Source organism: Drosophila innubila (genome assembly GCF_004354385.1).
Source record: "Drosophila innubila isolate TH190305 chromosome 3L unlocalized genomic scaffold, UK_Dinn_1.0 0_D_3L, whole genome shotgun sequence".
NCBI lineage: Eukaryota > Metazoa > Arthropoda > Insecta > Diptera > Drosophilidae > Drosophila > Drosophila innubila.
This window is the reverse complement of record NW_022995376.1, coordinates 8,870,350-8,885,576: the sequence shown is the minus strand read 5'-3', so window position 1 is coordinate 8,885,576 and position 15,227 is coordinate 8,870,350. Positions and strand designations below refer to the sequence as shown.

The 15,227-nt window shown below is 40.8% G+C and overlaps 1 protein-coding gene across 3 annotated transcripts; it reads right to left on the bottom strand.

The window, feature by feature from the left end:
• Nucleotides 1-584: 584 nt before the first annotated feature.
• On the bottom strand, nt 585-11,711 carry LOC117786746 (FK506-binding protein 4). Of its 3 annotated transcripts, none has more exons than XM_034625107.1 (8): nt 11,617-11,711; nt 6,720-6,958; nt 6,259-6,411; nt 5,904-6,194; nt 5,313-5,414; nt 1,836-2,079; nt 966-1,653; nt 585-870 (listed from the first exon to the last, which is right to left on the bottom strand). In XM_034625107.1, exons 2-8 carry the CDS (start codon nt 6,943-6,945, stop codon nt 721-723), a joined length of 1,854 nt encoding a protein of 617 aa, XP_034480998.1. In that variant the 5' UTR covers nt 6,946-6,958; nt 11,617-11,711; the 3' UTR covers nt 585-720. The 3 variants fall into 3 exon arrangements, with proteins under 3 accessions (XP_034480998.1, XP_034480999.1, XP_034480997.1); XM_034625108.1 differs by lacking the exon at nt 11,617-11,711 and adding an exon at nt 11,412-11,493; XM_034625106.1 differs by lacking the exon at nt 11,617-11,711 and adding an exon at nt 11,308-11,487.
• Nucleotides 11,712-15,227: the final 3,516 nt, after the last annotated feature.

Here is a 15,227-nt window from a genome sequence, read left to right as displayed (position 1 = left end):
TTGCCACGCTACAGCATTAATGAAAACTGTAAGCGAGCTGACACAGATACGACTCACATTTTCAATGGGAGTGGCACTTTGGGGTCCCCATTGCAACTGCAGCTCGACAACTGCAGGACAATTGCCGCACCTCTGTGTGCTCATCGGGAGGCTGCCAAAGTGGACAGCTATTTAGTGTCCCACATATATGTACACTTATGTGCATAGCTGTAGTTTAAATCTAAAGCTGCAGCTGAAACAATTGTCAACTCATTAAATGCGCTTCAAATTGACTTCATTGCGAAATTGAGTTCGCTCTGTTGCAAAAGGAAAACCACTTAAATAGCATTAAATAAATGAAAAAGCAATTGAGTACTCACTTTTACAATAAGCTAACAGGTTGATGATATTCCCTATGAAAATAAAATTAAATAAAATTACAGCTGTGTCTTTTATGAACCGCTAAAATTAGTTAAGTTAATTGAATATCATTTCAGTTGATCCCATATTTTAAACTAATGTAAAATGTATTCCATAAAAAAAAATAAATAAAAATAAATAATCTCCTCTATTATTTTGCCTCTTCCCATTTCTCAAACAAAAACTTTGCAATTTGCGACAGAGATACATTTATTGTCGATAGAGATAGCAAATAAATTAAATAAATAAATTAGATATTATAATTAAGAGTAGACTACATTTAGCTGGCTGTGCGAAGGGAAATGGAAACAAAGTAATCCTTTAAAGTCGGACAACTTCAACGCCCTGCGGCGCAAAGAGCGACTCGGCAGCCAATTTGAGTTTCTCATTGACCAATTTGGCAATTTTGGGCGTGCGACGCCAGACAAATTCGCGTGTACGGTCGTGATTGTCCTTGCTCTCCACCTCCACCTGGAGACAGAACGAAAGGATTAAGGCTAATTGCACAAAGCACAAAACACAAAGCCAAAGGTGAATTGCAGTTAGTTAGTTAGCTGAGACTTTACCTGTTTGGGCTGCTGCACCTTGATTGACATCAAGGTGGCCCGATCATCCAGCACACTAAACTTGATGCGTCCGATCATCTCATTGGTCCTGGCCGTGGCACTTTTCACGCTGCGCACACTGCCGCGCTTAAAGGACTTTTCCACGCGCAGTGTCAATGGGCCCAGTGTGAATTTGGCCTTAATGGTCGAATTGCGACCTTCCGCATCGCTGATCACCTTCACATTGCCCACGCGCTTCAACGACGCCAGTCCGGACAGACTGCCCTCGGCCTTTTGCAGCTTCTCCACTTCTCCAGCCGCTCCTGCACCCGCCTTTGTTGACCCCGCCACAGCCGCTGGCTGATTGTAACTGCCGCTTCCCGCCTTCAACGATGCCGCAGACGCTGCCTTTTTTGTGTTGTGCTTGTGGCCAGTCTGATGCTGCTGCTGTCCTGTTGTGGATTTCTTTTGGTTGGCCTTACCGGCTGCCGGCAGCTGCTCGCCATTGAACACGGTGCGAGTTTCCGCTTTGCCCGAATCGGAAGCTACGGCCTCTGACTCGGACTCTGATTTCGATGCCTCCACCTTCCGCTGTTCGATGGCTTTGAGGCCAAGCTCTGTCTGTAATTGCGTCAATTGCTCCTGCAATTTGACAGACTCGATGGAGCCTCCATTTGTGGCAGCACGCGGCTCCGAGCGAGTGTTTTTGCTGCAAGTCACAGAGATGAACAAATTTGCAACATTTACTTTGAGCTTTGCACTGATTTTCAGTCGGAAGAAATACTCTTACTGGGATTTCAACTGTCTGTTATGTCAGAAGGTTGAACAGGTCGTATACTTAATATTCCTTTGCTTATCTTACAATTCTTTCTACCTCTTGGTTTCACTTACAGTTTCTTATGCGCTGTTGTCTTGTGACTGCCATTTCCCTTGGTCTTTGTTGTGGTCTTCGAGACAGCTCCTCCTGCTCCATAAGTGGGCGTGGCAGCCGCACGGCCCGCCAAACGCACCACAAACGGATCATAATTGTCCGCAACGATGCGATTGATGCGAGAGAAGATGGCGTCGATGAAATGATTGTGACGTGCCTGGAATGCATCCGTCGACATGTCGATGACGTTGTTTTTCAGATCACCTAACCCACCACGTAAAAGATGTCATGTTAATACGCTTGCATGCACATCGCATAGAAGTTCATTTTGTGGTTCTATGTGTGTGTATATTATGTGAGTGTGTCTGGGTGTGTTTGGGTGTGTGTGTGTGAGAGCGTGTATTGGTTTTTGGATGAAGGGAACTTTGCGGCTCTATTGCCGTGTGCGGTTAATTTCCCAGCATGCTTTTTCATGTAGTGTGCACAACTGTGTCTCTAATTACATATGTGTGAGTGTCAACCTGTGTCTGAGTACGTATGTGTGTGTGTGTGTAGGCGTGTTTATAAGCTGCTGCTTGCGCCCACCACAAATACTCACACATAAGCACACACTCACACAGTGATTACTGTGTGGCTTTGTGACCATGTCAGTAAATGTGAGAGTAAAAGGGAAAGAGAGGGAGGGAGGGAGAGAGGCAGGGAGGCGGAAACATGCTGAGATTAGCAACAAAAATGTTATAAAAAGCATTGACATTGAAGCAGAGCAGCCATAAACTCTTATATAAATGAAAGCCATACTCATACCTCAAACAACTAAACCAGGGATGGGCATGACAATTGATAATTAGTGTTTATTAAGATGGACAGAAAATAAGACATTCTTTTTTGTAAGTGAATTGCAAATTTCTTTTAGCTTTAGAGAGAGATATAAGTGGATAATGCTTTCCCAAAGAACAATTTCTGAATGAAATCCCTGAATTTATTGTAACTTTATGCTTCGTAGAGCTATTTTTAGCAATGTACAGTAATTGTTTTTCCATCCCTTAACCAAACACATTCCCATAGTTGTATAGAATGTACATTGTACAGCAATCGTTGGAAATAATGAGCTACTAATGTGCTTTTTACATGTCTCGTTTTCCTCTCTCTCTCTCTTTTTCTCTCTCACTCTACAACTAAATGTCTCTCTCTCTCTACCTCTCTTACTATTGCCTGTTTTGTTAAGTACAGAACAAGTATAGACTCGCAAACATAACGGCGAATTAGTTCGATAGCTTAAACTGATAATTTTAACTTTGCCCTTTTTGTAATAGTTAATTGAAGCGGATTTCTGCTTAAGTTCATAGCGCTCGTTGTACATTTGACATATTTAAAATAGAATATAGAAAATAGATAATTGTATAATTAGATAACCAGCACCTCTATGTGTGTGTGTGAAAGTGTGTGTGTGTAAGCAATAAAGGGCAAATTAGTTACTGGAAATGAGACTGCTATAATACATACATAATCAGATGAATAATAAAGAGCAATGAGTGAGACCAGAAATTATAAGTAAATGCAGGAGAGAGTCAGTAATTGAAAGAGAGAGAAAGATATATAGAAAGATTATACCCATTACCTCTACGAGTACTGACGCTTGAAAGTATGCTAGGGATATATTCATTAAATAAAACACAAATTCAGTTTTGTTTTTTCAATAGATTTGTCAAAAAGTTGTACACAAATTTCATTTAAAATTTATTTAAGCAAATTTCTCATTTCGTGTGTGTGTGCAGCTTTGCTTTTGTTGTTCTTGTTGTTGTTGTGGTTGTTTTTACAATAAATAATAAATAAATAAATAAATAATAAATTACAAAATAAATGAACCTAAAATGCAAAGTTTAACAATTTGTGCAATGTAAATGGAATCAATGACACTTTCATTATTTTCATTCTCTTTTCTATCTTTTTTTTTTTCTAGAAAAATATTGGCAAATTGTGCGCTGCCTTTCAAGCGTTCAACTTTCAGCTACAATTTACAGAATTGTTTAATTTAATTTGTTGTTGTTTTGTTTTTATTTTTACAATTTGCGTTATTTACGTTTTGTTTACGGAAAAGTTATGCAAGCCAGAAAAGAAGCCAAAAAATAGTCAAACGATTAATTGATTGATGTCAATTGTAAGCCAAAATGTGTGAAAGCGTGAGTGAAAGGGAAAGTGAGCGACAGAGACAGAGAATACACATATAAAAACTGTTATAAATAGATAGTGTGTGGAGTGAAGGACTTTGGAAATGCGCTACAAATATGCATTCCATTTGTTTACGTTTCGATAATAATTGAGATAATTATTTGTCGTTGTTGTTGCTTGTGAACAGTAAATAAATTAATTACAAAGTAAATGTGAAGCAAGAAAATTATAAATATAAATAAATAGATTACACTAAGTAAACAATTATCCTTGCTGTAGTTGTAGTTCTTCTTCTTCTTCTCCTTTTCCTTCTTCTTCTTCATCTTGTTGTTTACATAAATTTAGCTATGTGTGTGAGTGTGAGTGTGTATGTATATGTGTGCGAGTGTGAGTGCGTCACACGGCTAGCAATAAAAATGGCTGCCAAAATGGCGGCTCGGCCATTCAGCTCAGCCATTTCCCGTTGCCTTTGTCGTGTGCTGCGTTTCACACTCTAAATTTCTGAACTTCTGAATTTAGCATATTCTTTTTTTACTCATTTTTTTCTTGGATTATTTTGGATTGTTTCAACAATTTGTGCTTCGGCATTAAACAACATTTGGTAGCTGTTGTTGTTGTTGTGCGTTTGTTGTTTACAGTTGTTGTTGTTGTTTTTGTTTTTGTGGTCGTGTATAAACAGTCCGTGCGTAAAATAACTTGGCATAAAAATCATAACAATTGTGAATTGTGAATTGTGAGGTGTAAGAGAAAGTAAGGGGGGAAGTGCGCGTGCAGCTTAAAAAATTTGCATTCTTGTTGTGTTGTTGCTCTTTGTTATTATTATTGTTTTCATTTGTCATTTTGCAGATAGTTTGACTAGCACCAAACTCTCAATCAACTCATTTCGAGGATATTTTTGTTAAAATATTTGTTTGTTTTGTTTTCTCGTAACTTAATTATGCAATTTGTATTTAAGCTTGTAACTCTAACTCAAAAATAAATAAATAAATAAATAAATTAGAAATAGTATTTTGTTTGATCGTTGTGTTGCTTTTGGGAATAGATTGGGATAGTCAGTGCAGGCAAAGAATTATGCAATGTCCGAGATTTCAAATGGTCCTACCCAAAAAATGATCTTCTTGCAACGTTTTAAGTCATTTCAATGTTGTCCCTGTCGTATATATATATTTTCAGTTGTTGTGGCAGTTGTTGTTGTTGTTGTTGCTGTTGTTGTAACTGTTGTATTGTTGTTTGCTTTTAATGCTTGAGCTCTTTTTTGGACTTCTTGGAAGCACTTGTTGATTTTTTGGCTTTGGCTGTTTTGCTGTCTGTTGTTGACTTGGACTCACGTGCTTCGCGTCTGGCCTCGATGACGTCATCGCCAATAATATCATCATCGTCATCGTCATCATCATCGTCATCAGCCTCCTCGTCGTCACCTGTCAGCGCACCTGTAATTTCATCGACTCCATCATCAATATCATCATCATCATCATCATCACCATCATCATCATATTCATCGTCATCGTCCTCGTCGTCCTCGTCATCAGACGCTGCCCCAGCAACAGCAGCAGCAGCAGCAGCTGGAGACGCTGGAGCCTTAATTGGCCCCGTTGCCACGCCCACAGCGCCAACTGCTGTCTGTGCGGGGGCGGTGTTGACAACTAAATGATTGTTATTATTATTTTTGTTATTGTTATTTATGAGAGTGTTCTTTGTTGCTGTTGTTGTAGTTGTTGTGGTTGTATGTGATGATGCTTGATTTGTTGCTGTTATGGTTTGATGTGTCGCATGTTGCAGTTGTTGTTGTTGTTGTTGTTGTACTTGTTGTTGTATGTTTTGTTTTTGTTGGTCAATTGCATTGGTGCTACTTAAACTATGGGTGCTACCACTACTACCATCTACAAGTGCATCTTCATCGTAAAAAACATTTAGTTCACCTTCGTTGTTGTTGTTGTTGTTGTTGTTGTTGTTGTTGTTGGCTGCCTGTGCTGGTGCCACAGCAGCCGCCGCATCCTCGACAGCGTTGCCAGCCGCAATGGGCTCGACAGCGTTGCCACTCTCCGCGGGCAGATCGACGCCATCGGAGATGCCGGAACTCAACGAGCTGCCGGCTGCGGCAGGTGCCACCTCCTCGAGGGCCTGAACTGGGGCAGCAGCGACAGCAGCAGGACTCTGCTGTGGACTGGCAGCGGGTCTCTCATCATCATCATCGTCCTCGTCATCGTCGTCTGTCGAGAAGCGGGAAATGGGCTTTAATTGAGAGGCCAGCTCGGGACAGATTTAATGGCTTACCGCCTAGAATATCATCGAAAAGTCTGTCCAGATAATCATCATCATCGTCATCCTCTTCGTCATCATCGTCGCTGGCTGTGGCCGCTGGCGCTGCTTGGCCCTGGGGCGTGTCATCCTCCTCCTCATCGTCATCGTCCTCATCGTCGTCATCATCTGTAAACCCCGAAAGCAAAATAACTGCGTTACCCAAAGAAGGAAGGAGGAAGGAGGACACACAAAAATCTCGTTAATAACATCACACAAATATGCAAATTTTCGGTAGTTTTCTAGTTGCGAGTGGTGGCGAGTGGTTGCCTCATTTGTGGCTGCAATTGCAGTGGCAAGTGGTGCTGCTGTTGGGAACTGCTGGTGCCGCTGGTGCTGCTGGTGACGCTGGTGGTGCATAGTGCTCGGGTGCTCGAGTGCTTACTTAGTATAAACGTGTGTGTGTGTGTGCATATTTGAACTCTCATTCTACCTACCATCATCATCATCAACCAAATCGCCCAGATCCGGCTCATCATCGTCATCATCCTCATCGTCGTCATCATCATCATCGCTGGATGCTGCCGCCGCCGGTGCCACATCGTTGTTGACCGCCTGCTGTCGGGCGACGGCGCGTTCGCTCCTCGAGAGCAACTGCAGCGGGGAGGCCTCAATCTGCAGCAGGAGCGCACTCAGCACGCATAGCAAAATCACGAATTTCATTTTTGGTTCGTCTCTGCAAAAGCAAACAGATAAATTACAGGCGATGAGTTAAAAGTTCAAAATGAGAAATGAGAAATGCGAGTTTTGCAGAACTTTTACTTTTGCGGTTGACCCAATTAGCTTGCAACACTCGCTTGCAACACTTTCTTTTTCATGGCTTTACTGATAAATTACATATTTATCGAGCACAAAGCCAACTGTCAGGCCACTAAGTTACTCAGTCAGTCAATAAGACATCAAAGAAAGCAACTACAAATGTGTGTGTGCTGTGTTGGTGTGTGTGTGAGTGTGGTGTGTGAGTGTGGTGTGTAAGTGTGTGGCGTGAGTGTGTGTAAACATGTTTTTGAGCTGCGCCTCAAAGTTGCCGCCGGGCGTTGTCCACATGTCCATTTGTTGGCACTTGACATACAACAGCAACAGCAGCAACAACAACAACAGCAACAACAACACTTTTTGGACAGCTGCAGGCGCCAAGACCTTCGTCGTCGTCGTCGTCGTCGTCGCCACAGTGGCAGGTAAAGACATCAGCGAGAGACAGACAAAAGTAAGTGTATGTCTTGAGGTACAACTACTCAGTTGCAAGTGTTGCCTCTGTTGCAACAATATTGTTCAAAAATCCAACTTGTGTACAGTCAAAGTCTCACTTGTCTCTTTCTTACTCTCTTCTCTCTCTCCGGCTATTTATAGAGTATTTTTGGCATTTACTTGACTATTCTGAACTTTCCATATCCATTGACATTGCCTTTGTTGCTGTTGTTGCTATTGTTGCTGCGATAGCAATTGCTGTTGCTGCTGGCTCTTTAGCCATGACAATCAGCATGGCCAACAGCCAATGGCTATAACAAACAACCGCAGCAATTGTTGCTGTTGTTGTTAACGCTGTTGTGGCTTTTATTGTTGTCGTCAATGTTGCTGTGGTTGTTGTTGTCTGTGTTGCTGTTGTTGCTATTGTCACACTGTCAAGTGTGGCTGCCACAAGTGAAAGCGACGTCGACGTCGACGTCGCTGCCACGAACAAGTTTTGTGTGGCAAACGCGTTGCCGCAGCGATTTGTTGAGTGTCTGCTGTTGTTGCTGTTGCTGTTGTTGCTGTTGTTGCTGTTGGCCAACTGACTGGCGAGTCGGGCACTTATTGAAAAATGAGTAAAACGCTTTTTGAAAATCGAGCTCAGCTTTAGCTGCTGATAAGCAAAATGTCCATAAACCAAAGTGAAAACCCAGTGACCTACTGTCGGCCAAGTTGCCAGTTGGCCAAGTTGCACTCGCATTGGCTGTGACAGTGGCAGTGGCAGCTGCACTGTCTGTCCGTCTGTTAGTCTGTCGCTCTGACGCTGGCAAGACTTGCCGTTAAGGGCCTCCACAAGGGAGCTAAAGATAGCAGCGACTTGATAAGCCCCGAAAACGCAGTTTTATGGCGTCCAAGTGTCTTTGGTTTCTTGCCTTGTGGTTGCCATGAAGACGCGACTCTGGGAACGCGTCATCGCGATGCTCCGCTTAATTAAAACTTTTACGCGGCGCCTCTCTCAAACAGCGTTTATTAAAATCTCTGAAGCCCCACGGCCATGTGGCAAGGGAATCCAGGGAAAGGGGGCGACATTTGGGGCGTGGCAGCAGAGCGGGATGCAGGCGACAACACATCACCTGGCCTTAGCCTGAGGCGCGTGCTAGGCAACGCTAGACCCACGCACAGTGGAGCAAATTGCCGAAAAAGCAAAACCAAAATTTATGTAATTTAAGAAATTAAATATTATATTAAACTATCCATGTATAAAAACTTATTCTTTTACTTTTCTGTCTATTTTAATTTATGAATATTTGCCTAGTTTTTAGCATATTGCGCCCACTGTTGCCGTTGTCATTTTGGCATCAGCTTCACTTGGGTACTTATAAACTCTGGTTATTGAAGTCTGCGAAATTGCATTTACTTTACCCATGTACACGCCTTGTCAGAGCTTCTCTCCCTCTTTGCCTCTCTCCCTCTCAATCTTTGTCTCTCTTCTTGAGCCGCTCTCAATGTTCTTTCATTTTCTCACCTATCTACGAATATTTTACGCATCATTCTACAACAACTACATATAACAACAATGCAATGGAAAAACTTTTGACAAGCGAAGAAGGAAGGAGTCTGAGTAAACTGCTCCTCCTGCCCCCCTCTCTCCACCTCGACCAATGGCAACCAGTTGTTGCTGCTCTGGCGGTTGTTCTTATAGTTGTTGTTGTTGTTGCTCCATTGTAGGCAGCAACTCATATGGAACGTTGCTGCCACTATATTTTAATGCTCCATAGAAAAATGCAGCTAACCGTGTGTGCATTTTACATTAATATTCATGTGTGTTGAAGAGGGGGTGAATGGGAACGGGAATGGGAATAGAAATGGCAATGCTAGAGAGAGGGGAAACAAGAGGGTGGGTGAGAGTGAGAAGCACTGCGAAGAGTCTGTTTGCTGTGCACTTGCATGACAGCCAGCAAAATTACTTAAGCTCCGCACACACAATGGAGGATTATTGAAGCCAATGCTTCTGCAACCTTCAGCTGCAGTTGCTCCTGCTCCTGCTGCTGCTGCTGCTCCTCTCCTGGCACTTGATGCTCTCTCTTGGGGGATGCCTTTGGCTCTAAATGCGTTTGCTTTTGCTATTGCGTTGTCATATCAGCGTCATATCAATAAATATGGAAGGACGCACACAAAAGGCCACGTGCCTCAAGCCGAGTCCTTTAAAGTGCCTCAGGATTTGCAAATCAGGCTGTTGCCATCTCCTTTCAGTTGGAGTTTGTTGCCATGTCTTTGTTTTTAACTTGGCTCATATGTTAGGGCGTCGTTGTCTTGCCGGCTGTTGCCCTTGCTGCCGTTGCAGTTAATTTTCCAAGACAATGGCAAACGAACTAAAGTGGAAAAATAAGCTTTACACGTGCCGCTTGAGCTGCCACGCCCAACAGCATCAAGAGAAGCACCTGCAACCGCAGTAGAAGACCACAGTTGTCTCTGCTTCTCTTTTCTTTTCCTTCCTATCACTCTCTTTGTCTGACAAACGCACATCTCATGCAGCCATCTCGTTCTGCTTATGCATGCACTTGCACGTCGCATGAATTAGGAGCTGTTATCGTCGCGTCAGCGCCACCTGGCGGAACAACAATGCACTTGCAACTCAACCAACTAATGGACAAAGTCTAGTCAAAGTTTTTTTTTTTTTATGAATTCCCCACAAGGAACAATGGGCTGTGTGTGCTCATTTTCTGATTATTTGGTATTTGAATATTTCAAAAATAAAATTAAAAGAACAAATCTTAGACTTAAATGTGTAATAGAACATAATTACAGTTCCTAGGGTATTTCTTAGTTAGGCAACTGTTCTTAATATGCTTCTATACTTCTTTTTTCCTTACATTGACAGCGAAGCTTTTGAAACTACGTAAACTTTTGCATTTGTTGTCATAAACTTGGACGACGAGTAGAACAAAAAATATGTTGAACATTTTTGGGTTACAGAATTGGAAGAACCCGTTCTCTATCGTAAACGTGTGGACGGAGGACCACTCAAATTTCAGAGAAAAACCACAATGACGATGTCGAATATTTCACTGTTAATAGCTTCTGCTTGGCTTAAGTGCATGTTGCTGTTGTTGTTGCTGTTGTTGTTGTTGTCGTGACTGTTTGGAACAACACTTGAGAATGTTTTGTTTTGGCAGCAAAGTGCAGAAGAAGCAGTGTAAACAGCGTAAACTATAACTGCCATGCCAGGAAACACTTAAATTAGCCACTGGTATAGTCGTATAGTCGTATAGTTGTATAGTATGTGGGTCAGTTTGCAAGAAGAAACCTGAACCTGAGAGAAGGCAGCAGGGATTACTCAACGATGCTGACCACATGAGCATGAGCATGAAAATGGAGCAGACTCTGTCGGGTGGCCTGAAATGACCATTGGACAGTAGCTGTATCTGTATCTGTATCTGTAAAAGTATCTGTATCTGTAGCTGTATTTGGAGCAGAGCACATAAAAAAAAGACCGGGGAATGCTCTAAATTGCTGCGCAGATACAATTTATGACCCAAGCCAGTTAAGAGTCCGAGTCCGAGTCCAAGTCCGTGTCCAAGTTGGAGCTGAAGACTTGGTTTGGGTCTTTGTGTGCTCTGAAAATCAATTAAAAGTTCTTGCTTAAGATGTTGCCAAGGCTTTCACTGCTACAATTTGTATGTGAATTGTTTTGTAGGTCAGCGGTCAGTGGTCAGCGCTTTGCATGCCAATTACTTTGGGCTTATCACACAAGGAGAATGAAGAAGCACACACACGATACGATATATTACGATACGATTCGATATGTATCTTTAGATAATCCTCAGCTTTTAACACTGTTAATCCAATGCTAACCTATGATGTATGTGTATGATGATTATGATAATCGATTATTCGATTCGTATAATCGTATATTGTACATATATATTGTTCAGTTAGAGTTTGCTTGCTTCACACACCGTAAGATTTAATGTTGATATTTCAGTTTTTTTTTTTTTGAACGATAACCGATTAAAATTCGAGTTTTTTTTTTTTTTTTTTGAGTAACCGTAGCTCACACCTCGAGTAACCGCTGAAGACTGTCGCTGGTTGAGCTTCTATCGTATGGTTTTTAGCTCCATGCGATTCTTGACAGACTTTCTTTTTTTCAACGTTTGCTTTTACCTGTTTCTCGCTGGGGGAGTTTTTGGTTTGTGATTGTGATTGTGATTCTGGTTGCTTTATTTATGGTTCGAGCTTCGTTGTTGGCAATTTTCACACCGCCGCGCACTCAACTGTCTCGCACGACTGACCGTCTGCAACTGATCGTGGCTGGAATCTTCAGTTACCAGCATAGTTGTAGACGAAGACACCGATCAGAGCCCCTCCCTCCCTCCGCCCACTCGTACTCCCTCCTCTGCATTTCATTTACATTTTGTGCTTTCTTTGTGCTCTCTTCCGTTAACAATCTCTCTCTCTCTCTCTCCCACTCGATCTCTTTCTCTCTCTCAGTGGCTCTCTCTCTCAATCTCTCTCTGTCTTCCTTCTCGAATCAACTTGATTTTCAATCAATTTTCGACTTGAGCTGAGCGCTCTTTGGGCGGTTCCTATGGGAAAGTATTTGGCACAGTAAACGGCTCGTTATAACAGTTAACAGCAAAACTGGCTACATCAACTTGGGAACTGTCAGATCTTAACTTGTTATCAAGCGTATTTCCCATTAATAATGGTAATGCTATGGAAATAAAGACGTTTTTTTGGTATTCAGTATATGTTGATTAACAATTATTCTGCAGAAAAAAGCTTTTATTTATTGCTCTGAAATAAATCATCTACAAAATATAAAATGATTTTTATTTGCATTTTGCTTAGCTTAAAAATTCATTTCTTAATGCATACGAAATAAGAGCAAAAGATGATATAAAAGGAATTCATTTTAATATAATTTAATATTCAATTTACTTATACTTCTTGCTTGATATTTGTTTGATTTATTTGTAATATTTATAAAGCACTTGCCTTTCAAGTGTGATTACTTTGACTGACGCGCCCTAACCCCATTCCTGACATGCCTTCTGGCCAGTTTCCTCACTTGGTACTTCATAAATATTCAGTGACATATACACATATACACATATTTTGCATACGTATGTATTTTTTCATTAATGTATGAATGTATGTGCGACTTTTATTGATGAGTTCTTCGTTTTTTTCGCGCTTCATCGAACAGAAGTGCTAATTTTTGAGCTCTTGTGGCACATCAAAGTGAAATCGCAAGCCATTGAGCAGTTGGCTTTGAATCCACTCAAAAAACTGTGTAAAAAATAAAAGAAATATATGTATAGAAAAAAGTTAGTCATATCTTTGACAAGTTGTAATGTAATTAAGTTGAGTTGCATTTCATTTTCAATGTCCGGGACACAGTGGGCCAAGGAAAATGGACAGTTAGTCCAGTGAGCTAGCTGACTGTCAAAGCCAAAGCTTTCCCATACACACACACACACAAATACACACACACACACAGAGCAGTGGCGTCGGCAGCGCAGTCGGCAGATTCAACAGTAAAACGTGTTCTACTCGTTTATAGCGGCCTCTTCTTGTTATTGTCGTTATCGTCGTTGTTGTTGTTGTTATTGTTGTTATTGTTCGAGTTGTACTAGTTGGGCAAAAGTTGTTTTTACTGTAGCTAAGAGCTGGACTGTCTATAACTTTCTTCGCAACTTGTTGTTGCTATTGTTGTCGTTGTTATTGAGACAGCAGTCAAAGTATGCAAGTCTTTGCAAAGCATTTCAGTTAACAGGTCAGTGGAGTTTTCTCAACTTAAAAACTTAACTCGACGCAGCGACTGGACAGAGACTTGCAGACGTTTTCAGACTTTTGCCGCAGAATGTTACGAAATTTTATGTAATGTGCCGAAAAACAACAACATAAATGGCAACAGAAGATTTACTAAAAAAAAAAAAAACAGAAAACAATAGATGAGCTTCGACTAACGTCAACAACATTTCGCAACAGAAAAAAAAAAACTTTCATTCAAGGCAACAAATTTTCGTTTGGCAAAACTTCAACTATTTTTTAAGACTTTTAAAGCAATTTCAAAGCAGCAGAGAGGGTAGATTTCTCGGTTCAGAAGCCACATTGTTATGAATTTAAATACCGTTTGACTTGCTCACTGACACAGTCACTCAGGTGTCAAAAAACTGCAAAAACAAAAACACTTAAAGCTCAATTCCCGTGAAAAAGGGTTTCGCCATCCAAAAGGCAACAAAGTTAAAGCTTAGTTGCAGCTAATCAAAATCAAAATGTCTCTTATTATGTTGGCCTTATAAACAAATAAATGAGACGTGTTGAAGTCGGAAACGTTGTTCCGTTTGACTAATTAATTTGCACAAGTTTCTTGCAACCGGCAAAAGCAGAAAATACTCATTTTTTGGGTTGATTAGTTTTTCCAGCTAGCACAAAAGTTTTTCGAGTTTATTAATTTTCCTGGTTTGTTGCTTGCTGTTGCTTGATTGCTCATTTTTCAGCGCAATTATTGAAAATCTTTATAAGATTTGATTTCTTGGTAGAACTGCAAACGGCACAAACTTTTCAGAAAACTTTAAGATCAGAGAAAACTTGTGATTTATTAACTAAAATCAAAGCCGACATTTATTTGGCTGCAACTTATGCTAAAGCATTGTTTTAAATTAAACTTTGGCATAGAAAAATTTAATTAAATTTAAAATTAATTCATTGCTACGTTGTTTAAAAAATCAAACATTTATTATACATTATACATTTAAAACATATATCAAATATTACATTTTCTTGTGAGTTGCTTTAAATATTTATGATAATTAGATGATTTCATTTCATTCATTTCTGAATCAGTCTAATACTAAACTACATTTCGTACTTAAGTAGCAGCCCAACCATAAATTATCCAAATTCATTTCAAATAGCTCATTTGACACTCATGACGGTACTTGTCTCCGCATCATGTCAAGTCATTTAATTCCTCCCCCCTGGCAACTGAACGACGTTGACAATTAAATGCTAGAAATTATTTGATTACCAGCAATTTTTGTACATGCCAAGTCAACGTCTGAAAAGTTTCGCTTTTCTTTTGCTTGAATCGAAATAAAAGTAAAAATACCTTAGTGAGTTTATCTCCCTACACACGTGTTGTCGTTGTAGTTAGTTTTATATGAGATTATGCATGAAAGCGTCGCTCTGTGCTCGGAATAATTAGCAGGGTTAACTATGGAGAGGGTGGCAGAGGGGAGGCACAACAGTTGTCAATATAATGAAATGTGTGTGGATGCCAACTAATCGATTTTCAAAGCCGTCGTTAGTTAGTCGCACCTTCATCTGTTACTGCCATCTATAATATGCGAAATGCGTGCGAACAATTTCATTTTGTTGAAAATTGAAATATGCATAAGCCAAACCGCAGCAATTGTCTATGTATTTGTATTTGTATTTGGATTCGGATTTGGCTTTGGAATTGGATTTGACGTTGTTGTTGAATTTCATTTGCACATTATATTCAATTTTTCATGCTGTGCATTGGCACTGCCCAAAAAACACTAGAGCTACTGTCTGTTGTTGTTGCTGTTGTTGTTGTTGGGGGTTCTTTGATGAATTCATTCACGTACAGTGACTCCACGATAACGACAACGACAATGGCAACGCCGGCGATTCTGTTGACCGTTATGCCAGTGGCAAGTGGCAAGCATGAAGCTCCAAGTGTCTTCCTGTACTTTGTGCTGCTCATTTCGCATTCAATGAGCGGCCCAGCCATCGAACGAAAG